This window comes from Ranitomeya imitator, chromosome 1 (genome assembly GCF_032444005.1).
Source record: "Ranitomeya imitator isolate aRanImi1 chromosome 1, aRanImi1.pri, whole genome shotgun sequence".
Classification (NCBI taxonomy): domain Eukaryota; kingdom Metazoa; phylum Chordata; class Amphibia; order Anura; family Dendrobatidae; genus Ranitomeya; species Ranitomeya imitator.
Window position 1 is genome coordinate 21,510,238 of NC_091282.1, and position 26,338 is coordinate 21,536,575.

Below are 26,338 nucleotides of genomic sequence, written 5' to 3' on the forward strand. Positions count from 1 at the left end.
AGACAGGATCTTATCATATATCTCTGTATACAGGGGGCTCCCTCTAGTGGTGGCTGCAGACAGGATCTTATCATGTATCTCTGTATACAGGGAGCTCCCCCTAATGGTGGCTGCAGACAGGATCTTATCATGTATCTCTGTATACAGGGGGCTCCCCCTAGTGGTGGCTGCAGACAGGATCTTATCATGTATCTCTGTATACAGGGAGCTCCCCCTCGTGGTGGCTGCAGACAGGATCTTATCATGTATCTCTGTATACAGGGAGCTCCCCCTAGTGGTGACTGCAGACAGAATCTTATCATGTATCTCTGTATACAGGGAGCTCCCCCTAGTGTTGGCTGCAGACGGGATCTTATCATATATCTCTGTATACAGGGAGCTCCCCCTAGTGGTGACTGCAGACAGAATCTTATCATGTATCTCTGTATACAGGGAGCTCCCCCTAGTGGTGGCTGCAGACAGAATCTTATCATGTATCTCTGTGTACAGGGAGCTCCCCCTAGTGGTGGCTGCAGACAGGATCTTATCATGTATCTCTGTATACAGGGAGCTCCCCCTAGTGGTGGCTGCAGACAGGATCTTATCATTTATCTCTGTATACAGGGAGCTCCCCCTAGTGGTGGCTGCAGACAGAATCTTATCATGTATCTCTGTATACAGGGATCTCCCTTTAGTGGTGGCTGCAGACAGGATCTTATCATGTATATCTGTATAAAGGGAGCTCCCCCTAGTGGTGGCTGCAGACAGGATCTTATTATGTATCTCTGTATACAGGGAGCTCCCCCTAGTGGTGGCTGCAGACAGGATCCTATCATGTATCTCTGTATACAGGGAGCTCCCCCTAGTGGTGACTGCAGACAGGATCTTATCATGTATCTCTGTATACAGGGAGCTCCCCCTAGTGGTGACTGCAGACAGGATCTTATCGTGTATCTCTGTATACAGGGAGCTCCCCCTAGTGGTGGCTGCAGACAGGATCTTATCATGTATCTCTGTATACAGGGAGCTCCCCCTAGTGGTGGCTGCAGACAGGATCTTATCATGTATCTCTGTATACAGGGAGCTCCCCCTAGTGGTGGCTGCAGACAGGATCTTATCGTGTATCTCTGTATACAGGGGGCTCCCCCTAGTGGTGGCTGCAGACAGGATCTTATCGTGTATCTCTGTATACAGGGAGCTCCCCCTAGTGGTGGCTGCAGACAGGATCTTATCATTTATCTCTGTATACAGGGAGCTCCCCCTAGTGGTGGCTGCAGACAGAATCTTATCATGTATCTCTGTATACAGGGATCTCCCTTTAGTGGTGGCTGCAGACAGGATCTTATCATGTATATCTGTATAAAGGGAGCTCCCCCTAGTGGTGACTGCAGACAGGATCTTATCATGTATCTCTGTATACAGGGAGCTCCCCCTAGTGGTGGCTGCAGACAGGATCTTATCATGTATCTCTGTATACAGGGAGCTCCCCCTAGTGGTGGCTGCAGACAGGATCTTATTATGTATCTCTGTATACAGGGAGCTCCCCTTAGTGGTGGCTGCAGACAGGATCCTATCATGTATCTCTGTATACAGGGAGCTCCCCCTAGTGGTGACTGCAGACAGGATCTTATCATGTATCTCTGTATACAGGGAGCTCCCCCTAGTGGTGGCTGCAGACAGGATCTTATCATGTATCTCTGTATACAGGGAGTTCCCCCTAGTGGTGACTGCAGACAGGATCTTATCATGTATCTCTGTATACAGGGAGCTCCCCCTAGTGGTGGCTGCAGACAGGATCTTATCATGTATCTCTGTATACAGGGAGCTCCCCCTAGTGGTGACTGCAGACAGGATCTTATCGTGTATCTCTGTATACAGGGAGCTCCCCCTAGTGGTGGCTGCAGACAGGATCTTATCATGTATCTCTGTATACAGGGAGCTCCCCCTAGTGGTGGCTGCAGACAGGATCTTATCATGTATCTCTGTATACAGGGAGCTCCCCCTAGTGGTGGCTGCAGACAGGATCTTATCATATATCTCTGTATACAGGGAGCGCCCTCTAGTGGTGGCTGCAGATAGACAGGCAGCGGTAGCTTTGACACTGTGGCTGTACAGAGGCCCCTCAGGTAACCGGCCACTCCGAGGACTGCCGAGGTTGCTGGTAGACGCAATAGAAGTAACAATCACTCATACATTTCTGAGTTGCTTTATTTTATTTTTGATTTGATATTAACTTTGCACTTTGCAATCTTAACCATTTAAGAACTTAAATCAAGGTATAGAGAAAACTTGTGTAACTTTCTAAGAGTTGTCTGTTTCTTGTCTGTGATTGGAAACCTCTTTGTCACCTCGTCCTTCTCACTGCTGAGAGTTTGTTACAATTGTGTAATCATATCTCTGCACATTAGTCGCCGGATGTGACTCCTGTTCTGATAGTTTGTGACAATGTATCGGTGCAGGGAGCTTGTATCAGTCTGGGGTCCAGGATTTAAGTGTGTGGGGGCTGTGAGAGACCTGTCTTTATAGTCAGGAGGGCGATGGCGGCTGATAAATCCCCTCATTAATCAGTTTCCAGCCCATTGTGAGCAGACAATGGCCGCCCGCTATCATAGGAGCTTTGTGGCCAAAGTGCAGCGCCTCATCACTCTCCTCCATGAGACAGCAGCCATTGTCTGCACCCCGGAATCTCAGGACCATCCGTCTTCAGTGCCCCCCGGTCACCTAGGACGAGGCGACACAATGGCCGGCCCGGGGGTCAGCCCATGTTATCGTGTTAGCTACAAATAGGCTGCATTGTAACATGGGACCCCGAGACCCCAAATCAGTCCGTCATCCCTGACTGACAGACCGTAGACTGGGGCTGACCATTGCCGGACCCTCGAAGGAGACATTTATAGGGTATAGGGGCCGACAACCTCTGTGGGGGACGGAGTGTTGAGGTTGCACTGGTTGTCACCAGCCTGTTAGTGTCCCCGTCTCGTACCTGGATGGATGTAGTCAGGACTGTCTGACAACCAGTGTGCACATGGAGTGGCGGTGCAGGTTGTCACCAGCCGGTTAGTGTTCCCGTCTCGTACCTGGATGGATGTAGTCAGGACTGTCTGACAACCAGTGTGCACATGGAGTGGCGGTGTGCAGGTTGTCACCAGCCTGTTAGTGCCCCGTCTCGTACCTGGATGGATGCAGTCAGGACTGTCTGACAACCAGTGTGCACATGGAGCGGCGGTGTGCAGGTTGTCACCAGCCTGTTAGTGTTCCCGTCTTGTACCTGGATGGATGCAGTCAGGACTGTCTGACAACCAGTGTGCACATGGAGTGGTGGTGTGTAGGTTGTCACCAGCCTGTTAGTGTTCCCGTCTCGTACCTGGATGGATGCAGTCAGGACTGTCTGACAACCAGTGTGCACATGGAGTGGTGGTGTGCAGGTTGTCACCAGCCTGTTAGTGCCCCGTCTCGTACCTGGATGGATGCAGTCAGGACTGTCTGACAACCAGTGTGCACATGGAGCGGCGGTGTGCAGGTTGTCACCAGCCTGTTAGTGTTCCCGTCTTGTACCTGGATGGATGCAGTCAGAACTGTCTGACAACCAGTGTGCACATGGAGTGGTGGTGTGTAGGTTGTCACCAGCCTGTTAGTGTCCCCATCTTGTACCTGGATGGATGCAGTCAGGACTGTCTGACAACCGGTGTGCACATGGAGTGGCGGTGTGTAGGTTGTCACCAGCCTGTTAGTGTTCCCATCTTGTACCTGGATGGATGCAGTCAGAACTGTCTGACAACCAGTGTGCACATGGAGTGGTGGTGTGTAGGTTGTCACCAGCCTGTTAGTGTCCCCATCTTGTACCTGGATGGATGCAGTCAGGACTGTCTGACAACCGGTGTGCACATGGAGCGGTGGTGTGTAGGTTGTCACCAGCCTGTTAGTGTTCCCGTCTTGTACCTGGATGGATGCAGTCAGGACTGTCTGACAACCGGTGTGCACATGGAGCGGCGGTGTGCAGGTTGTCACCCAGCCTCTTACTGCCCCGTCTCGTACCTGGATGGATGTAGTCAGGACTGTCTGACAACCAGTGTGCACATGGAGTGGCGGTGTGCAGGTTGTCACCAGCCTGTTAGTGTCCCCGTCTTGTACCTGGATGGATGCAGTCAGGACTGTCTGACAACCGGTGTGCACATGGAGTGGCGGTGTGCAGGTTGTCACCCAGCCTCTTACTGCCCCGTCTCGTACCTGGATGGATGCAATCAGGACTGTCTGACAACCAGTGTGCACATGGAGCGGCGGTGTGCAGGTTGTCACCCAGCCTGTTAGTGCCCCGTTTCGTACCTGGATGGATGCAGTCAGGACTGTCTGACAACCAGTGTGCACATGGAGTGGCGGTGTGTAGGTTGTCACCAGCCTGTTAGTGTCCCTGTCTCGTACCTGGATGGATGCAGTCAGGACTGTCTGACAACCAGTGTGCACATGGAGTGGCGGTGTGCAGGTTGTCACCCAGCCTGTTAGTGCCCCGTTTCGTACCTGTATGGATGTAGTCAGGACTGTCTGACAACCAGTGTGCACATGGAGCGGCGGTGTGTAGGTTGTCACCAGCCTGTTAGTGTCTCCGTCTCGTACCTGGATGGATGCAGTCAGGACTGTCTGACAACCAGTGTGCACATGGAGTGGCGGTGTGTAGGTTGTCACCAGCCTGTTAGTGCCCCGTCTTGTACCTGGATGGATGCAGTCAGGACTGTCTGACAACCAGTGTGCACATGGAGTGGCGGTGTGCAGGTTGTCACCAGCCTGTTAGTGTCCCCGTCTCGTACCTGTATGGATGCAGTCAGGACTGTCTGACAACCAGTGTGCACATGGAGTGGCGGTGTGCAGGTTGTCACCCAGCAGTTTTTACCGCTTTTTTGTACTTTTTTATAGTTACAGCCGCGGCGTCAGGAGAGAAGCGATAGCAGCGAAACTTCCCGTGGCGCAGTGTGGGGGCATCCATCATGTGCGGGCGCGGGATGAGGCCTCATCTCCCGCCATTCTCCTCCCAATCTTTATGGTATCACAGGCTGCTCCTCGCTCTCCTCAGAGCCGCCATCTATAAATCACATCCACAATGGAAATCAATATATCGACCAGCGGGGGAGGGGGAGTACAAGGCGATCATTACCAGATAACAGGCGAAAATCACTGCGCAGACGAGGACAAGGAGGAGGAGGATGAGGACGATGGGGAGGAGGACGAGGATGAACAGTACGAGGATGAGGAGGGAAACGATAAGGAGGAGGACAAGGATGAGGAGGGAAACGATGATGAGGAGGAGTACGAGGAGGAGGAGTTCGATGAGGAGGACAAGGAGGAGGACGATGAGGAGGTGGAGGACGAGGAGGAGGACGATGAGGACAATGAGGAGGAGGACGATGAGGATGAGGAGGACAAGGAAGAGGAGGACGATGAGGAGGACAATGGAGGAGGAGGAGGACAAGAAGGATGAGGAGGAGGAGGAAAAGGAGGACGAGGAGGTGGATAAGGAGGAGGAGGAGAACGATGAGGTTGACAAGCAGGACGTGGAGGAGGAGGACAATGATGATGAGGTGGAGGACGTGGATCAGCCCGACTGTCGCTGAAGTTACATAGTTGCGCCCTTTGTCGTTACCTGGTGTCGCAATTTGCAGATTTGCTGTTAGGGACGTCGGGGTCCTTCCTATATCACAGTATGGGGTCCCCCTGACCCCCCTTATCAGCTATTGTCCTATACACGCGCCTTGTTCTTGTCGAAGATGTCATCAGCCGCAGCCAATGATCTGGGTGTGGGGGCAGGAAGTGAACCCCCGGGAAACGGAGCTACCAATGGCTTCTGGGAAGTGTCCGCAGATTGTGAGGGACCGACGTCACTGCGACGTCTGCGGCTCCCGGCCAAAACCGCAGCATATCGGCATCACTGTCCTGAGCTGGACTGTATCACACATCTCAGGATTAGATGCACGGCTCAGCAGTCAGTATCACACATCTCAGGATTAGATACACGGCTCAGCAGTCAGTATCACACATCTCAGGATTAGATACACAGTTCAGCAGTAAGTATCACACATCTCAGGATTAGATGCATAACTCAGCAGACAGTATCACACATCTCAGGATTAGATACACAGCTCAGCAGTCAGTATCACACATCTCAGGATTAGATACATAACTCAGCAGTCAGTATCACACATCTCAGGATTAGATGCACGGCTCAGCAGTCAGTATCACACAGGATAGGATTAGATACACGGCTCAGCAGTCAGTATCACACAGGATAGGATTAGATACACGGCTCAGCAGACAGTATCACACAGGATAGGATTACATACACGGCTCAGCAGTCAGTATCACACAGGATGGGATTAGATACACGGCTCAGCAGACAGTATCACACAGGATATAGATTAGATACAGTTTCTTCAAAAACTCTTCATACCCCAAGACTTTTCTCACATTTATCACGTTACAGCCACAAACTTAAATGTATTTATTGGGATTTTCTGTGATATAACACAAAGTGACAAGTATTTGTGATTGTAAAGGAAATTATACGAGGCGTCCTAAATATCGTAAAAATATAAATGTGATAATTGTTCTGTGCATTAGTATTCAGCCCCTTAGTCCGATGGCCCTAAATCCTGAGTGACGATTCCATACATAAGTCCCATCATTAGTACCCTGCGCCCCCCCCCCCCCCAGGTGGGATTCTGTTATGATCAGGTGACCTTGGAGCAGCATGAAAACTTTCACCGGAGTAGGTGGTAACTATACTGACCGCAAACCCTGATCTTAACACCGCAACTAGAAGTAGCCGTGGGGTGTGCCTAACAAAACCTAGACACCTCGTCACAGCCGGAGGACTAAATACCCCTATAGATGGAAATAGGAATTTCTACCTTGCCTCAGGGCAGAACCCCAAAGGATAGGCAGTCCCCCACAAATATTTACTGTGAGTAGTAGAGGAAAAGACACACGCAGGCAGGAAACAGGATTTAGCAAATGAGGCACACACTAGCTAAATAGGAAAGGATAGGACAGGATACTAAGCGGTCAGTATTAAAAATCCTTCCAAAAATATTCACAGCAGAAAATACAAAAACTCCACCATCTAAATAAAGATGTGGAACGTATATCTGCAACTCCAGAGAATCCAACAAGACTGAGAAAACACCGACACAGTCTAAGCTGGACAAGAGAAAAACAAATGAATAGCACAGAATATAAGCACACTGCATGTGTGCCACAGAAAAAGAAACAGGCACTTATCTTTGCTGAATTGGCAGCTAAGCAGGAGAAGCCAGAAAGTGATCCAACACTTCACAAGAAACATTGACAACTGGCAAGGACTAATGAACCCTGCACACCTAAATATCCCAGTCAGAACTGCAATCAGCAGATACACCTGGCCAGGACTGCGACTCAGAGACAACTGCATTCCCACCTACAACCACTGGAGGGAACCCAAGAGCAGAATTCACAACAGTATCCCCCCCCCCCCTTGAGGAGGGGTCATCGAACCCTCACCAGGGCCCCCAGGACGATCAGGATGAGCCAGATGAAAGGCACGGACCAAATCAGCAGCATGGACATCAGAGGCAAAAACCCAAGAATTATCCTCCTGGCCATAACCCTTCCATTTGACAAGGTACTGAAGCCTCCGCCTCGAAAAACGAGAATCCAAAATCTTCTCAACCACATACTCCAACTCTCCATCAACCAACACAGGGGCCGGAGGATCAACAGAGGGAACAACGGGCTCCACATATTTCCGCAATAAAGATCTATGGAAGACATTATGGATAGCAAAAGAGGCCGGAAGCGCCAAACAAAAAGACACCGGATTAATAATCTCAGAAATCTTATAAGGACAATTAAACCGAGGCTTAAACTTAGGGGAAGAAACCTTCATAGGAACATGACGGGAAGACAACCAGACCAGATCCCCAACCCGAAGCTGGGAACCAACACACCGACGACGGTTAGCAAAACGTTGAGCCTCCTCCTGAGACAACACCAAATTGTCCACCACATGAGCCCAAATCTGCTGCAACCTGTCAACCACAGAATCCACACCAGGACAGTCAGAAGGCTCAACCTGCCCAGAAGAAAAACGAGGATGAAAACCAAAATTACAAAAGAAAGGCGAAACCAAAGTAGCCGAACTAGCCCGATTATTAAGGGCAAACTCGGCCAATGGCAAGAAGGCCACCCAATCATCCTGATCAGCAGACACAAAGCATCTCAAATAAGTCTCCAAAGTCTGATTAGTTTGCTCGGTCTGGCCATTTATCTGAGGATGAAATGCAGAAGAAAAAGACAAATCAATGCCCATCCTAGCACAAAAGGCCCGCCAAAACCTAGAAACAAACTGGGAACCTCTGTCGCACAAAATATTCTCCGGAATACCATGCAAACGAACCACATGCTGAAAAAACAACGGAACCAAATCTGAAGAGGAAGGCAATTTAGGCAAAGGCACCAAATGAACCATCTTAGAGAACCGGTCACAAACAACCCAGATAACAGACATTTTCTGGGAGACCGGAAGATCAGAAATAACATCCATCGAAATATGCGTCCAGTGCCTCTCAGGGACTGGCAATGGCAAAAGCAACCCACTAGCACGGGAACACCAAGGCTTGGCCCGCGCACAAGTCCCACAGGACTGCACAAAAAAACGCACATCACGCGACAAAGAAGGCCACCAAAAGGACCTACCAACCAAGTCTCTGGTACCAAAAATGCCAGGATGACCAGCCAACACGGAACAGTGAACCTCAGAAATCACTCTACTAGTCCATCTGTCAGGAACAAACAGTTTCCCCACAGGACAGCGGTCAGGTTTGTCAGCCTGAAATTCCTGAAGAACCCGTCGTAAATCAGGGGAAATGGCAGAAAGGACCACCCCTTCTTTCAGAATACCGACCGGTTCTAAGACTTCAGGAGAATCAGGCAAAAAACTCCTAGAGAGGGCATCAGCCTTAATATTCTTAGAACCCGGAAGGTACGAGACCACGAAATCAAAACAGGAAAAAAACAAGGACCATCGAGCCTGTCTAGGATTCAGCCGTTTGGCAGACTCGAGGTAAATCAGATTTTTATGATCGGTCAAGACCACAATACGGTGCTTAGCTCCCACAAGCCAATGTCGCCATTCCTCAACGCCCACTTCATAGCCAACAACTCCCGATTGCCGACATCATAATTGCGTTCAGCAGGTGAAAATTTACAGGAAAAGAAGGCACACGGTTTCATTAAGGAACCAACAGGATCCCTCTGAGACAAAACGGCCCATGCCCCAATCTCAGAAGCGTCAACCTCAACCTGAAACGGAAGAGAAACATCCGGTTGGCGCAACACCGGAGCAGAAGTAAATCGACGTTTAAGCTCCTGAAAGGCAGAGACAGACGCAGAGGACCAATTCGCCACATCAGCGCCTTTCTTCATCAAATCGGTCAAGAGTTTAACCACACTGGAAAAATTAGCAATGAAACGGCGATAAAAATTTGCAAAACCCCAAAATTTCTGAAGGCTCTTCACGGATGTGGGCTGAATCCAATCATGAATGGCCTGAACCTTAACCGGATCCATCTTTATAGACGAGGGAGAAAAAATAAAGCCCAAAAAAGAAACCTGCACCCCAAAGAGACACTTAGACCCTTTCACAAACAAAGCATTGTCACGAAGGATCTGAAATACCATCCTGACCTGTTGCACATGAGACTCCCAATCATCGGAAAAAATCAAAATATCATCCAAATATACAATCAAGAATTTATCAAGATAAGTCCGGAAGATATCATGCATGAAGGACTGAAAAACAGATGGAGCAGTAGAGAGTCCGAATGGCATCACAAGGTATTCAAAATGGCCTTCGGGCGTATTAAACGCAGTTTTCCATTCATCACCCTGCTTAATACGAACAAGATTATATGCCCCCCGAAGGTCAATCTTGGTAAACCAACTAGCTCCCTTAATTCTAGCAAACAAATCAGAAAGCAAAGGTAAAGGGTATTGAAACTTGACCGTGATCTTATTCAAGAGGCGATAATCAATACAGGGTCTCAAGGAACCATCTTTTTTAGCAACAAAAAAGAACCCCGCTCCCAACGGTGAAGAAGATGGCCGAATATGCCCTTTCTCCAAAGACTCCTTAATATAGCTCCGCATGGCGGTATGTTCAGGCACAGACAGGTTGAAAAGTCGACCCTTAGGAAACTTACAGCCTGGAATTAAGTCAATAGCACAATCGCAGTCCCTGTGCGGTGGAAGGAAACTGGACTTGGGCTCATCGAATACATCCTGAAAATCAGACAAAAACTCTGGAATTTCAGAAGAGGAAGAAGAGGAGATTGACATCAAAGGAACATCATTATGAACCCCCTGACAACCCCAACTAGTCACAGACATGGACTTCCAATCCAACACAGGATTATGTACCTGCAACCACGGAAAACCCAGCACGATAGCATCATGGAAATTATGCAACTCCAGAAATCGACAATCTTCCTGATGGACTGGCGCCATGCGCATGGTCACCTGTGTCCAAAACTGGGGCTTATTTTTAGCCAAGGGTGTAGCATCAATGCCTCTTAAAGGAATAGGATTCTGCAAAGGCTGCAAGGGAAAACCACAACGCCTGGCAAACTCAAAGTCCATTAAGTTCAAGGCGGTGCCTGAATCCACAAACGCCATGACAGAAAATGATGACAATGAGCAGATCAAGGACACAGATAACAGAAATTTAGGTTGTACAGTACTGATGGTAATTGAACTGGCGATCCTCTTTGTCCGCTTAGGGCAGACAGAAATGATATGAGAAGCGTCGCCACAATAATAACAACCTATTTTGACGTCTGAAACCATGTCGTTCCGTTCTAGACAGAATCCTATCACACTGCATAGGGTCAGGAATTTGCTCTGAGGATAACGCCACTGCGCGCACAGTTCTGCGCTCCCGCAAGCGCCGGTCAATCTGAATGGCCAGAGACATAGAATCACTCAGACCGGAAGGTGTGGGAAACCCCACCATAACATCTTTAACGGATTCAGAAAGACCTTTTCTGAAAATTGCCGCCAAAGCATCATTATTCCATTTAGTCAACACCGACCATTTTCTGAATTTCTGACAATACAATTCTGCCGCCTCTTGACCCTGAGACAGGGCCAACAAGGTCTTCTCAGCTTGATCCACAGAACTAGGTTCATCATATAACAATCCCAAAGCCTTAAAAAAAGGAGTCTACATCAAGCAAAGCCGGATTCCCAGATTCCAGGGAAAATGCCCAATCCTGCGGGTCGCCACGCAGCAGGGAGATGACAATTTTAACCTGCTGAATGGAATCACCGAAGGATCGAGGTCTCAAAGCAAAAAACAGTTTACAGTTGTTTTTAAAACTCAAAAATTTAGACCTGTCACCAAAAAACAAATCAGGAGTAGGAATCTTCGGTTCTAAAACAGGAGTCTGAACAATATAATCAGAAATACCCTGTACCCTAGCAGCAAGCTGGTCTACACGAGAAGCTAATTCCTGAAAATTCATGCTAGCATAAGGCTCTTCAGCCACCCAGAGATAAAGAGGGAGGAGAAGACAAAGTAGACTGAAGAAAAAAAAAATGGCTCAAGGCCTTTCTTCCCTTCTTCTGAGATGCATTTAACTCATTATTGGTCAGTTGTACTGTTATGATCAGGTGACCTTGGAGCAGCATGAAAACTTTCACTGGAGTAGGTGGTAACTATACTGACCGCAAACCCTGATCTTAACACCGCAACTAGAAGTAGCCGTGGGGTGTGCCTAACAAAACCTAGATACCTCGACACAGCCGGAGGACTAAATACCCCTATAGATGGAAATAGGAATTTCTACCTTGCCTCAGAGCAGAACCCCAAAGGATAGGCAGCCCCCCACAAATATTTACTGTGAGTAGTAGAGGAAAAGACACACGCAGGCAGGAAACAGGATTTAGCAAATGAGGCACACACTAGCTAAATAGGAAAGGATAGGACAGGATACTAAGCGATCAGTATTAAAAATCCTTCCAAAAATATCCACAGCAGAAAATACAAAAACTCCACCATCTAACTAAAGATGTGGAGCGTATATCTGCAACTCCAGAGAATCCAACAAGACTGAGAAAACACCGACACAGTCTAAGCTGGACAAGAGAAAAACAAATGAATAGCACAGAATATAAGCACACTGCATGTGTGCCACAGAAAAAGAAACAGGCACTTATCATTGCTGATTTGGCAGCTAAGCAGGAGAAGCCAGAAAGTGATCCAACACTTCACAAGAAACATTGACAACTGGAAAGGACTAATGAATCCTGCACACCTAAATATCCCAGTCAGAACTGCAATCAGTAGATACACCTGGCCAGGACTGCGACTCAGAGACAACTGCATTCCCACCTACAACCACTGGAGGGAACCCAAGAGCAGAATTCACAACAGGATTCATCCTCAGTATAACTACGGCTGTTCTGTGGAGGCCTCAGAGGTTTGTGTGAGGACATTAGAGACCACCATGGAGCTCACCAGATAGGTCAGGGATAAAGCTGTGGAGACCTCAGAGGTTTGTGTGAGGACATTAGAGACCACCATGGAGCTCACCAGACAGGTCAGGGATAAAGCTGTGGAGGCCTCAGAGGTTTGTGTGAGGACATTAGAGACCACCATGGAGCTCACCAGACAGGTCAGGGATAAAGCTGCCGAGAAGATGGAAGAATAAATGTTCGTTATCGTTTCCTTTACAGTCACAAATACTTGTTACTTTACATAACATCCCAATAAAACACATTTATGGGGGGTGTAAGGTAAAAATGTGGAAGAGGTCGCAGGGTATGAATAGTTAGCAGACACTATGATAGGATTAGATAAAGGGGTAAGAGATTATGACGCATGATGGGATTAGGTACATTATCTGATTAGATACATGATAGGATTAGATACATGATTGGATTAGATATTTGATGGGATTAGTTACATAATAGGATTAGATACATAATAGAATTAGATATGTGATAGGAGTAGATACGTGATGGGGTTAGATACATGATGGGATTAGATACATGGTGGAATTAGATACATGATTGGATTAAATACATGATGGGATTAGATACATGATTGGATTAGATATATGATGGGATTACATACATAATAGGATTAGATACATAATAGAATTAGATATGTGTTAGGAGTAGATATGTGATGGGATTAGATACATGACAGGATTAGATACATAATAGAATTAGGTACATGATGGGATTAGATACATGATGGGATTAGATACATGATGGGATTAGATACATGATTAGAATAGATACATGATGAGATTAGATACATGATGTTATTAGGTACACGATGAGATTAGATATATGATGAAATTAGATACATGATGAAATTAGATACATGATGGTATTAGATACATGATGGGATTAGATACATGATGGGATTAGATACATGATGAGATTAGATATATGATGGGATTAGATATATGATGAGATTAGATATATGATGGGATTAGATACATGATGAGATTAGATATATGATAGGATCAGATATATGATAGGATTAGATACATGATGGTATTAGATACATGATGGTATTAGATACATGATGGGATTAGATACGTGATGGGATTAGATACATGATGAGATTAGATATATGATGGGATTAGATATATGATGAGATTAGATATATGATGGGATTAGATACATGATGGGATTAGATACATGATGAGATTAGATATATGATAGGATCAGATATATGATAGGATTAGATACATGATGGGATTAGATACATGATGGTATTAGATACATGATAGGATCAGATACATGATGGGATTAGATACATGATGGGATTAGATACATGATAGGCCACTTTGTTTTATCCCATCTTGTGGGGGCAGCGGCCATGGACGCTGTCATCCTCGGTGCCCATCGGGTCTCGTTGACACCTCTTCTATAGTCGTCTCCTGTTTGTCTTTTCCGCCCCCGGTAGCAGAGGTCAGATCAGCGGTTACAGGAGCGATTGTGCCCCGTTATTGTCCTCTGGTGTCTGCCCGGAGGGGCTCACCCTCTAGATCTGCACAGGTTAATTATCACAGATCAAACGCCTACGGAGACGAGAATCGGTTAGACGGAGACGGACGGTTAACCCTTCATGTTATTACAGGGGGTTTATGAAAACCGTCACTGTACCGAGATCGGCACAAATGGCGCCGTCTGCAGGTTACTGAGTGCTGCATGGAGGGACGGGGGGCTTTATAAGGGGGTCCGCACCTGGATACTGAGGCCTGGGCGACAACCAGTGCTCCTGAGCGGTCCCCTGCGGTGACCGGACAGACCACAAAATCCGATCACTAAAGCTGAAGGATTGGTATGATGCAGGCTGGTGGCGAGGGTCTCGCTGCCGGACCACCACACTTGTTACAGCATGGGCCGATGTCCCTCAGATATTGGGGGCTTCCCTGTAGTAATCAGATGGATGGAGATCCCCTTTCAGGATGTAATGCTGCCGCTTTTGTCTTCTCGCCCCCTGCGCCTCATTAATCTCATCCCTTCTGTTTCGCCCGCAGGGACCCCCGTGAATCGCATCCCCATAATGGCGAAACAAGTGCTGGACCTGTACACACTGTACAGACTGGTGACGGAGAAGGGCGGACTGGTGGATGTCATCAACAAGAAGATCTGGAGGGAGATCACCAAGGGCCTGAGCCTCCCCACGTCCATCACCAGCGCGGCCTTCACGCTGAGAACGCAGTGAGTCGCCCCAGGAGCTGACCGTTCACCACTCACCATGCGACTGTAGTCAGGTCCGCAGTCCCCCCAGAGCTGCGCTGATACATTGTAACGATAAGGAGAGCCCACCGCAGCGTCTCTACCCATCATTTATCTCGGTCCCTGACAGCAAGCAGAGATTGTGAAAATGGCGAAGCATTAGCAAACATAAGAGGAATTTAGTGTTTTCATTGTCTGGTGATCGAGGTGGTTCATCGGGGTCTTCTCTGGTTGATAACAGTGGGTGTAGTCCTGGGGGTCGCCGCACAGATACTAAGACTCTCCCCTCCTTCTGCTTAGATACATGAAATACCTGTACCCCTATGAATGTGAGAAGCGGGGTCTCAGCTCCCCCGGAGAACTGCAGGCCGCCATCGATAGTAACAGGAGAGAAGGACGGCGACAAAGCTTCGGCTCGGGGCTCTTCACCTACTCACCCGTGGGGACCCCAAATGTCCTGACGTCCCCAAAGATGAACATGCCTGCCCTGGCAGTCCCATCCCACAACGGACCACCAATCAGCCAGATGCCAATCATAAAGAAAGGTGCATGCCAGTCGTCTGTGCCAGCCGCCACCCCCAGCATTGTCTTATATCCCATGTGTCCTCCTGGCAGTCGTCTTGTTGCCCGTGTGTCCTCCTGGCATTCGTCCTGTTGCCCGTGTGTCCTCCTGGCATTCGTCCTGTTGCCCGTGTGTCCTCCTGGCAGTCGTCTTGTTGCCCGTGTGTCCTCCTGGCATTCGTCCTGTTGCCCGTGTGTCCTCCTGGCAGTCGTCTTGTTGTCTTGTTGCCCGTGTGTCCTCCTCGCAGTCGTCTTGTTGACCGTGTGTCCTCCTGGCAGTCGTCTTGTTGCCCGTGTGTCCTCCTGGCAGTCGTCTTGTTGCCCGTGTGTCCTCCTGGCAGTCGTCTTGTTGCCCGTGTGTCCTCCTGGCAGTCGTCTTGTTGCCCGTGTGTCCTCCTAGCAGTCGTCTTGTTGTCTTGTTGCCCGTGTGTCCTCCTCGCAGTCGTCTTGTTGACCGTGTGTCCTCCTGGCATTCGTCCTGTTGCCCGTGTGTCCTCCTGGCAGTCGTCTTGTTGTCTTGTTGCCCGTGTGTCCTCCTGGCAGTCGTCTTGTTGCCCGTGTGTCCTCCTGGCAGTCGTCTTGTTGCCCGTGTGTCCTCCTGGCAGTCGTCTTGTTGCCCGTGTGTCCTCCTGGCAGTCGTCTTGTTGCCCGTGTGTCCTCCTGGCAGTCATCTTGTTGCCTGTTTATCCTCCTAGCAGTCGTCCTGTTGCCCTTGTGTCCTCCTGGCAGTCACGCTGTTGCCCTTGTGTCCTCATGGCAGTCGTCTTGTTGCCCGTGTGTCCTCCTGACAGTCGTCCTGTTGCCTGTCTGTCCTTCTGGTAGTTGTCCTGTTGCTCATGTGTCCTCCTGGCAGTCGTCTTGTTGCTTGTCTGTCCTTCAGGTAGTTGTCCTGTTGCCCATGTGTCCTCCTGGTAGTCGTCCTGTTACATTTATGTCCTCCTGGCAGTCGTCTTGTTGCCCGTGTGTCCTCCTGACAGTCGTCCTGTTGCCTGTCTGTCCTTCTGGTAGTTGTCCTGTTGCCCGTGTGTCCTCCTGGTAGTTGTCCTGTTGCATTTATGTCCTCCTGGCAGTCGTCTTGTTGCCCGCGTGTCCTCCTGGCAGTCATCCTGTTCCTCGTGTGACCTCCTGGCAGTCGTCCTGTTGCCCGCGTGTCCTCCTGGCAGTCATCCTGTTGCCCGTGTGTCCTCCTGGCAGTCGTCCTGTTGCCCGCGTGTCCTCCTGGCAGTCATCCTGTTGCCTGTGTGTCCTCCTGACAGTCGTCTTGTTGCCCGTGTGTCCTCCTGGCAGTCGTCCTGTTGCCCGTGTGTCCTCCTGGCAGTCGTCCTGTTGTCTGTGTGTTTTCCTGGCAGTTGTCTTGTTGCCTCTGTGTCCTCCTTACAGTCATCCTGTTGCCCATTTGTCTCTCTGTCAGTCAGTCGTCGGTTGTCCATGTCCCATTGCTGTGATAGTTGTTGTAGTCTGCATGTCACTTGCTTGGCCTTATCTTACTGATCGATGTCCCCCTGATTGCAGAGGACGGCCTTCACCCAGCTGTCCCCCCGCACCGGATCAGCATCCCGGTAGCCCTGCCCGGCCACCACGCAGCGGCACAGGCCGTACACGTCATGCAGGCCGCAGCTCTGGAACAACTGCGGGAGAAGCTGGAATCTGGGGAACCGCCTGAGAAGAAGATGGCGATGATGGCGGAGGAACAGCAGAGGTTAATGCAGCACGCGCTACAGCACAACCTGCTGGCGATGGCGGCACAGATGCCCATGAAGATAAAGATCAACAACCGAGGTAAAGACGCCCCCAGCACATACTCCATCACACATCTCATTACACATCTTATATACTAAGAGACACACCATAGTTCCTCCAACACCAGCGGCTCATGCGAACAGCCACACACAAGGTCTCACCAGATGGTTTTCTTTGTCCTCCTCGCCTGTGTGATGCTATTTCTCTTGGTCTCGTCGCACCAGAATACAGAGTCCCAGGGTCTCCATAGTTTTCAGCCAGGGCTCCTGTTTAGGTGGTGCCTTCTATGGTCGCTGGACGTCTCTGAGATGCTGCACTTCCATCTTTCTTACATTTTCTATCACTTTTGCTCCAGTATTTGACTGATCCGTAAAGCTTCACTGATCTTCACCTTTTTTGGTCTTGTGACATTTCTCTTCCATGTGGTGCCATTGCTGACAATGTGAAATGGGCAGCGGTTTTCTGTGTTAGGTATCGCCCTCGTAAAGTCGCCCGTCTGCTGGACACCGGTGTAATGAAGAATTAGACTGATCGGGGGGTGAATTCTTGTTATTAACATTTTTTAGTATAACTTTAGCTTTGCTACTAAGACTTTCATTGGGGTGTACTCATTTTTCCAATATGATCTTGAATGAATTTCTTAGAAAAATTTCTCTTTTGGGATCATCTTGTTTTCAGTCAATGGCTGACATTTGTGGGAGTATTTAATGGTATGGTGTCCCATAAATAACATGGACTCTGGAAGGAAACTAAAAGTTTTGTAACTAATCTGTTGGGGTGTACTCATCTATGCTGAGCACTGTATGTATACTATCCCACAATCACACATACGTCTACCATCCCAGGCTTAGGACAGACATACACCAAATAATCACATATAATCACAGGTGCACAGCCCCCGGCACCATAATCACACATATCAGTGGTGCATACCCTTAACTACACATATCCAGACGCACACCCCCGCCACCATAATCACACATATCACAGGCCACACCCCCGCCACCATAATCACACATATCACAGGCCACACCCCCGCCACCATAATCACACATATCACAGGCCACACCCCCGCCACCATAATCACACATATCACAGGCCACACCCCCGCCACCATAATCACACATATCACAGGCCACACCCCCGCCACCATAATCACACATATCACAGGCCACACCCCCGCCACCATAATCACACATATCACAGGCCACACACCCCGCCACCATAATCACACATATCACAGGCCACACACCCCGCCACAATAATCACACATATCACAGGCCACACACCCCGCCACCATAATCACACATATCACAGGCCACACCCCCGCCACCATAATCACACATATCAGTGGTGCATACCCATAACTACACATATCCAGGTGCACACACCCTGCCACCATAATCACACACATCACAGGAGCACACCCCCCCACCATAATCACACATATCACAGGCCACACCCCCCGCCACCATAATCACACATATCAGTGGTGCATACCCTTAACTACACATATCCAGACGCACACCCCCGCCACCATAATCACACATATCACAGGCCACACCCCCGCCACCATAATCACACATATCACAGGAGCACACCCCCTGCCACCATAATCACACATATCACAGGCCACACCCCCCGCCACCATAATCACACATATCACAGGCCACACCCCCGCCACCATAATCACACATATCACAGGCCACACCCCCGCCACCATAATCACACATATCACAGGCGCACACACCCCCTGCCACCATAATCACACATATCCAGACGCACACCCCCGCCACCATAATCACACACATCAAGACGCACACCCCCCGCCACCATAATCACACATATCACAGGCCACACCCCCAGCCACCATAATCACACATATCACAGGCCACACACCCCGCCACCATAATCACACATATCACAGGCCACACACCCCGCCACCATAATCACACATATCACAGGCCACACACCCCGCCACCATAATCACACATATCACAGGCGCACACACCCCCTGCCACCATAATCACACATATCACAGGCCACACCCCCGCCACCATAATCACACATATCACAGGCCACACCCCCCGCCACCATAATCACACATGTCACAGGCGCGCACACACCCCGCCACCATAATCACACATATCACAGGCGCGCACACACCCCGCCACCATAATCACACACATCAAGACGCACACCCCCCGCCACCATAATCACACATATCACAGGCGCACACACCCCCTGCCACCATAATCACACATATCACAGGCCACACACCCCGCCACCATAATCACACATATCACAGGCCACACCCCCCGCCACCATAATCACACATATCACAGGCGCGCACACACCCCGCCACCATAATCACACATATCACAGGCCACACACACCGCCACCATAATCACACATATCACAGGCCACACACCCCGCCACCATAATCACACATATCACAGGTGCACACACCGCCACCATAATCACACATATCACAGGCGCGCACACACCCCGCCACCATAATCACACATATCACAGGCCACACACCCCGCCACCATAATCACACATATCACAGGCCACACACCCCGCCACCATAAACACACATATCACAGGCCACACACCCCGCCACCATAATCACACATATCACAGGTGCACACACCGCCACCATAATCACACATATCACAGGCCACACACCCCGCCACCATAATCACACATATCACAGGCCACACACACCGCCACCATAATCACACATATCACAGGCGCACACACCCCGCCACCATAATCACACACATCAAGACGCACACACCCCGCCACCATAATCACACATATCACAGGCCACACACCCCGCCACCATAATCACACATATCACAGGCCACACACCCCGCCACCATAATCACACATATCACAGGTGCACACACCCCGCCACCATAATCACACATATCACAGGCGCACACACCCCCTGCCACCATAATCACACATATCACAGGCCACACACCCCGCCACCATAATCACACATATCACAGGCCACACACCCCGCCACCATAATCACACATATCACAGGCCACACACCCCGCCACCATAATCACACATATTACAGGCGCACACACCCCCTGCCACCATAATCATACACATCACAAGAGCACACCCCCGCCACCATAATCACACATATCACTGGCGCACATCCTGGCACCATAATCACACATATTACAGGCACACACACCCCCGCCACCATAATCACACATATCACAGGAGCACATCCCGGCACCGTAATCACACATATCACAGGAGCACACCCCCTGCCACCATAATCACACATATCATGGACACACACACACACCCTGCCACCATAATCACACATATCATGGACACACACCCCCCTGCCACCATAATCACACATATCATGGACACACACACCCCCTGCCACCATAATCACACATATCATGGACACACACACCCCCTGCCACCATAATCACACATATCATGGACACACACACCCCCGCCACCATAATCACACATATCACAGGAGCACACCCCCCGCCACCATAATCACACATATCATGGACACACACACGCCCTGCCACCATAATCACACATATCATGGACACACACACCCCCTGCACCATAATCACACATATCATGGGCGCACCTCCCGCCACCATAATCACACATATCATGGACACACACCCCCCCGCCACCATAATCACACATATCATGGACACACACACCCCCGGCACCATAATCACACATATCATGGACACACACACCCCCTGCCACCATAATCACACATATCATGGACACACACACCCCCGCCACCATAATCACACATATCATGGACACACACACCCCCTGTCACCATAATCACACATATCATGGACACACACCCCCGCCACCATAATCACACATATCACAGGAGCACACTCCCCGCCACCATAATCACACATATCATGGACACACACACCCCCTGCCACCATAATCACACATATCATGAACACACACAGCCCCGCCACCATAATCACACATATCATGGACACACACACCCCCGGCACCATAATCACACATATCATGGACACACACACCCGCCACCATAATCACACATATCACAGGAGCACACCCCCCGCCACCATAATCACACATATCATGGACACACACACCCCCTGCCACCATAATCACACATATCATGGACACACACACACCCCCGCCACCATAATCACACATATCACAGGAGCACACCCCCCGCCACCATAATCACACATATCATGGACACACACACCCCCTGCACCATAATCACACATATCATGGGCGCACCTCCCGCCACCATAATCACACATATCACGGGCACACACCCCCGGCACCATAATCACACATATCATGGACACACACACCTCCTGCACCATAATCACACATATCATGGACACACACACACCCTGCACCATAATCACACATATCATGGACACACACCCCCTGCACCATAATCACACATATCATGGGCGCACCTCCCGCCACCATAATCACACATATCATGGACACACACACCCCGCCACCATAATCACACATATCATGGGCGCACCTCCCGCCACCATAATCACATATATCATGGACACACACACCCCCGGCACCATAATCACACATATCATGGACACACACACCCCCTGCACCATAATCACACATATCAGGGGCACACACCCCCGGCACCATAATCACACATATCATGGGCGCACCTCCCGGCACCATAATCACACATATCATGGACACACACCCCCCGCCACCATAATCACACATATCACGGGCACACACCCCCGGCACCATAATCACACATATCATGGGCGCACCTCCCGGCACCATAATCACACATATCATGGACACACACCCCCCGCCACCATAATCACACATATCACGGGCACACACCCCCGGCACCATAATCACACATATCATGGGCGCACCTCCCGCCACCATAATCACACATATCATGGACACACACACCCCCGTCCCCCGGCACCATAATCACACATATCATGGGCGCACCTCCCGGCACCCTTCATTGCTGAGTTCTCTCTCACTTCTCTCGTGTTTTCCTCCAGACGACAGACAAGAGACAGCGATGAACCTGTCTGCCTCCACCATTAGCAGCATCAACATGTCGATGGAAATAAATGGAGTTGTATACGCAGGTAAGCAGCCGCCTCACCGGTCGCTTTCAGGAAATCCAATAAGTTCCAGCTAGTGCCGGAGCGAGCGATAAAATCCATTGTAATGAACACAAGAAGCGGGTGTCTGGATAGCCGGTTCCTTAACCCATGGGAGGTCGCGGCAGACCACCAACACTAACACGGCGGTCTCCACACTACAACTCCCAGCATGCAGGGAGCCATAAGCTGGAGACCACTAACACATCCAGCAGCTGTAGAGCCACCTCCAGACGCTGAGCCGTCGCACTGTCATTCGTAGACTCCACCGTTAATTCTGCCCTGGCTGCAAATAAGTCAATGCAGTGACTGGCTGATAAAGAGTTAATGCTCTGTGCACAGATGCCCCCCAGCCTTCTATATATATGGGGTCGGATCACAGCTTTGATTGATGCAGTCCCATGTAACCAGGGCATAAATCCACAGTCCTGGGCAGGAATCCTCCTAATCAGATTGGAGATCCTTCGGCCTTTGTAAAGTTTCATGAGTGATGGATCTGATACAAATCTCCAATTTTTATTAATTTCAATGCAATATATTTTTATTTTTTTTATTAAATTACTTTTTTTTTTCTTTAGTTAGGTTTTAGTTGTACACTTTACATTTGAAGTTAAATTTTGCAATTTTTTCCACACGTTTCATGCCCTTTTCCTTGTAACAGTAATTAGTCTGATCTTCGTTTTTTATTTGTACTTTATAAATCACGTTATAATTGTTTTTTGCCTATTGGGTAATGTATGTGCTGCCGTACTCGCGTCACGAGCTGGTCCGTACATACACGGCGAGTACACGGCTCCACCACAGATTCACTCCAGATCCTCAATATTACTTTTGGGTCACTCTGTCCCGAGGAACCCTCTTGTCTAACAAGGCGGAGATACGTCCTCTCACGTGTGACCCATTCAGAAGAAAGCACCATAACCATATTGTCCCCCCAACCTGAGCAGTATGGTGCACTCCTTACGTTATGGGGGCAATTCTGTGCTTTGCTTGCGTTACATGTGTTTCTCTTCTTCTGCCCTCAGGCGTGTTATTTGCTCACAGAGCAACGTCGACTCCGGGGTCAAGCACGAGCTCGGTCAAAAACAATGAGCGCTCCAGTCCATCCACGGCACAGATCCCTCCACAGTCATCTTCATCGCAAGGACACACTCCACCCAGTTCTTCCCCATGAGTTTACGGAGACCCTCGTCCAGAGCCCCTCAGACACACATCTCACGTCCTCATCCAAGGAGGGTGGGCTTCTCCAGAAGTGAGGAGGACTCTTCTTGCGGGTTACTGATACAGACCAGTCAGGTGTGGAGTAGAACGATGCAGCCAGACTTCTGTTTCTACCCTACAATCTGGAGGTTTCCAGTCATCAGCAGATCTTGGTTCCACAACGTTCAGTCCATCACTTGCTTCAACCACCCTACCTCTAACCGAGCCACCCGGAGTATGTCATACCAAAGACTGAGCCAGGTGCACTTACCTCTGTACAGTAACCCAGATACCCGTCGTCTCCCTCTGGCCCCAGGGAGCGCCTCCTTCTTCTGGGCATGAGGCATTACCATCATTGCTTTTCAACAGGTCACGTCCAGCAATCAGACAGTGGAAGAGATGAGCTCTTAACGTGTAGCTTTTACCAAAGATATCAAACAAAGAGTTAATTTATTCCGTGCTAACATTTGGCGTAGAGTAGACACAAGTGGGTTTTTTATCGTTCTTTTTAATCTGTGTTTGTGGAATTATCATCCTCCGAGCCGCGGCCTCTGATTTATTACGAAACCTTCCAGTGGAGATCTGGTGTGACAGCCATGAAGATGAAGTCACATCTAGGAAACATTGGAGACAACCAAAGATCGAACGCTGCCTTCTCAGAGACAAAAAGGGGGTCGGTGCAGAGACCCTCAACTCAACGGGATAAGAGGTCCACTGCAGTTATTATCAGTGTGACCTCTGACATACCATGGAGGAATATTGTGGAGAACTGTAATGCCCCACCTCGTGTTGTCCTCCTGCGGAGCCTTCATGTATTAAGGGGACAATGCCAGGATAAAGTGGAGGATGGGTGGATAGGAAAGAAAATTTGCTTTCACTGTATACATTAGTTATATACTCTGGAACCAGGTGCTGTGGCAATGATGATTTCTATATTTTGGACTTTTTGTGTTCTACAAGGACAGGATGTAAGAGTGACAAGGTCCGATCACACGGGAAAAGTCTGAATCCAACATGTCCAATCTGTGTTTCATTGACTGCAGATGTTGGTGAACATAGATCTCATTGTCAGAGCAATTCACCAAAAATTATCTACACTGGTACAGAATTGAAAGCTGTAAAAATGACCGGTCCTTGGAGACTACATAGCTGAAACTGGCAAAAAGACAAGTCCTAGACAAGGCCCCACGTAAAGACAAGCTCTTATGAGACCGAACTGTAGAAAAGGCTAATCCATAGACTCTACGAGACCGAACTATAGAAAAGGCCAATCCATAGACTCTGAGACCAAACTATAGAAAAGGCCAATCCATAGACTCTACGAGACCGAACTATAGAAAAGGCCAATCCATAGACTCTACGAGATCGAACTATAGAAAAGGCCAATCCATAGCCTCTGAGACCGAACTATAGAAAAGGCCAATCCATAGACTATACGAGACCGAACTATAGAAAAGGCCAATCCATAGCCTCTGAGACCGAACTATAGAAAAGGCCAATCCATAGACTCTACGAGACCGAACTATAGAAAAGGCCAATCCATAGCCTCTGAGACCGAACTATAGAAAAGGCCAATCCATAGAGTCTACGAGACTGAACTAAAGAAAAGGTCAATCCATAGACTCTACGAGGTCGAACTATAGAAAAGGCCAATCCAGAGCCTTTGAGACCGAACTATAGAAAAGACCAATCCATAGACTCTGAGCCTGAACTGTAGAAAAGGCCAATCCATAGACTCTACGAGACCAAACTATAGAAAAGGCCAATCCATAGACTCTACGAGACCGAACTATAGAAAAGACCAATCCATAGACTGAGACCGAACTATAGAAAAGGCCAATCCATAGATTCTACGAGACGGAACTATAGAAAAGACCAATCCATAGACTCTGAGACTGAACTGTAGAAAAGACCAATCCATAGACTCTACGAGACCGAACTATAAAAAAGGCCAATCCATAGCCTCTGAGACCAAACTATAGAAAAGGCCAATCCATAGACTCTACAAGACCGAACTATAGAAAAGGCCAATCCATAGACTCTACGTGACCGAACTATAGAAAAGGCCAATCCATAGCCTCTGAGACCAAACTATAGAAAAGGCCAATCCATAGACTATACGAGACCGAACTATAGAATAATAATAATAATAATAATAATTTTATTTATATAGCGCCAACATATTCCGCAGCGCTTTACAAATTATAGAGGGGACTTGTACAGACAATAAACATTACAGCATAACAGAAATACAGTTCAAAACAGATACCAGGAGGAGTGAGGGCCCTGCTCGCAAGCTTACAAACTATGGGGAAAAGGGGAGACACGAGAGGTGGATGGTAACAATTGCTTTAGTTATTCGGACCAGCTATAGTGTAAGGCTCAGGTGTTCATGTAAAGCTGCATGAACCAGTATGTAGCAGTACAGACACAGAGGGCTAATACTGCATAAAGTGTATGAGAACATGATGCGAGGAACCTTTTTTTTTGTTTTTTATTATAAATAGGCCACACAGGGATCGTTAGGTTAATGCATTGAGGCGGTAGGCCAGTCTGAACAAATGAGTTTTTAGGGCACGCTTAAAACTGTGGGGATTGGGGATTAATCGTATTAACCTAGGTAGTGCATTCCAAAGAATCGGCGCAGCACGTGTAAAGTCTTGGAGACGGGAGTGGGAGGTTCTGATTATTGAGGATGCTAACCTGAGGTCATTAGCGGAGCGGAGGGCACGGGTAGGGTGGTAGACTGATACCAGGGAGGAGATGTAGGGTGGTGCTGAGCCATGGAGTGCTTTGTGGATGAGGGTAGTAGTTTTGTACTGGATTCTGGAGTGGATAGAAAAGACCAATCCATATACTCTACGTGACCGAACTATAGAAAAGGCCAATCCATAGAC

At 48.9% G+C, this 26,338-nt stretch overlaps 1 protein-coding gene across 1 annotated transcript in view; it reads left to right on the plus strand.

The window, feature by feature from the left end:
- ARID3C (AT-rich interaction domain 3C) overlaps positions 1-25,573 on the plus strand; it is a 234,885-nt gene extending 209,312 nt beyond the window's left edge. The window contains exons 4-8 of the mRNA XM_069745859.1: positions 14,559-14,742; positions 15,061-15,305; positions 16,834-17,100; positions 22,137-22,226; positions 23,267-25,573. Coding sequence (XP_069601960.1) covers positions 14,559-14,742; positions 15,061-15,305; positions 16,834-17,100; positions 22,137-22,226; positions 23,267-23,415 — 935 coding nt within the window. The 3' untranslated portion in view covers positions 23,416-25,573. The remainder of the gene's footprint in view (positions 1-14,558; positions 14,743-15,060; positions 15,306-16,833; positions 17,101-22,136; positions 22,227-23,266) is intronic.
- The last annotated feature ends 765 nt before the right edge of the window (positions 25,574-26,338 follow it).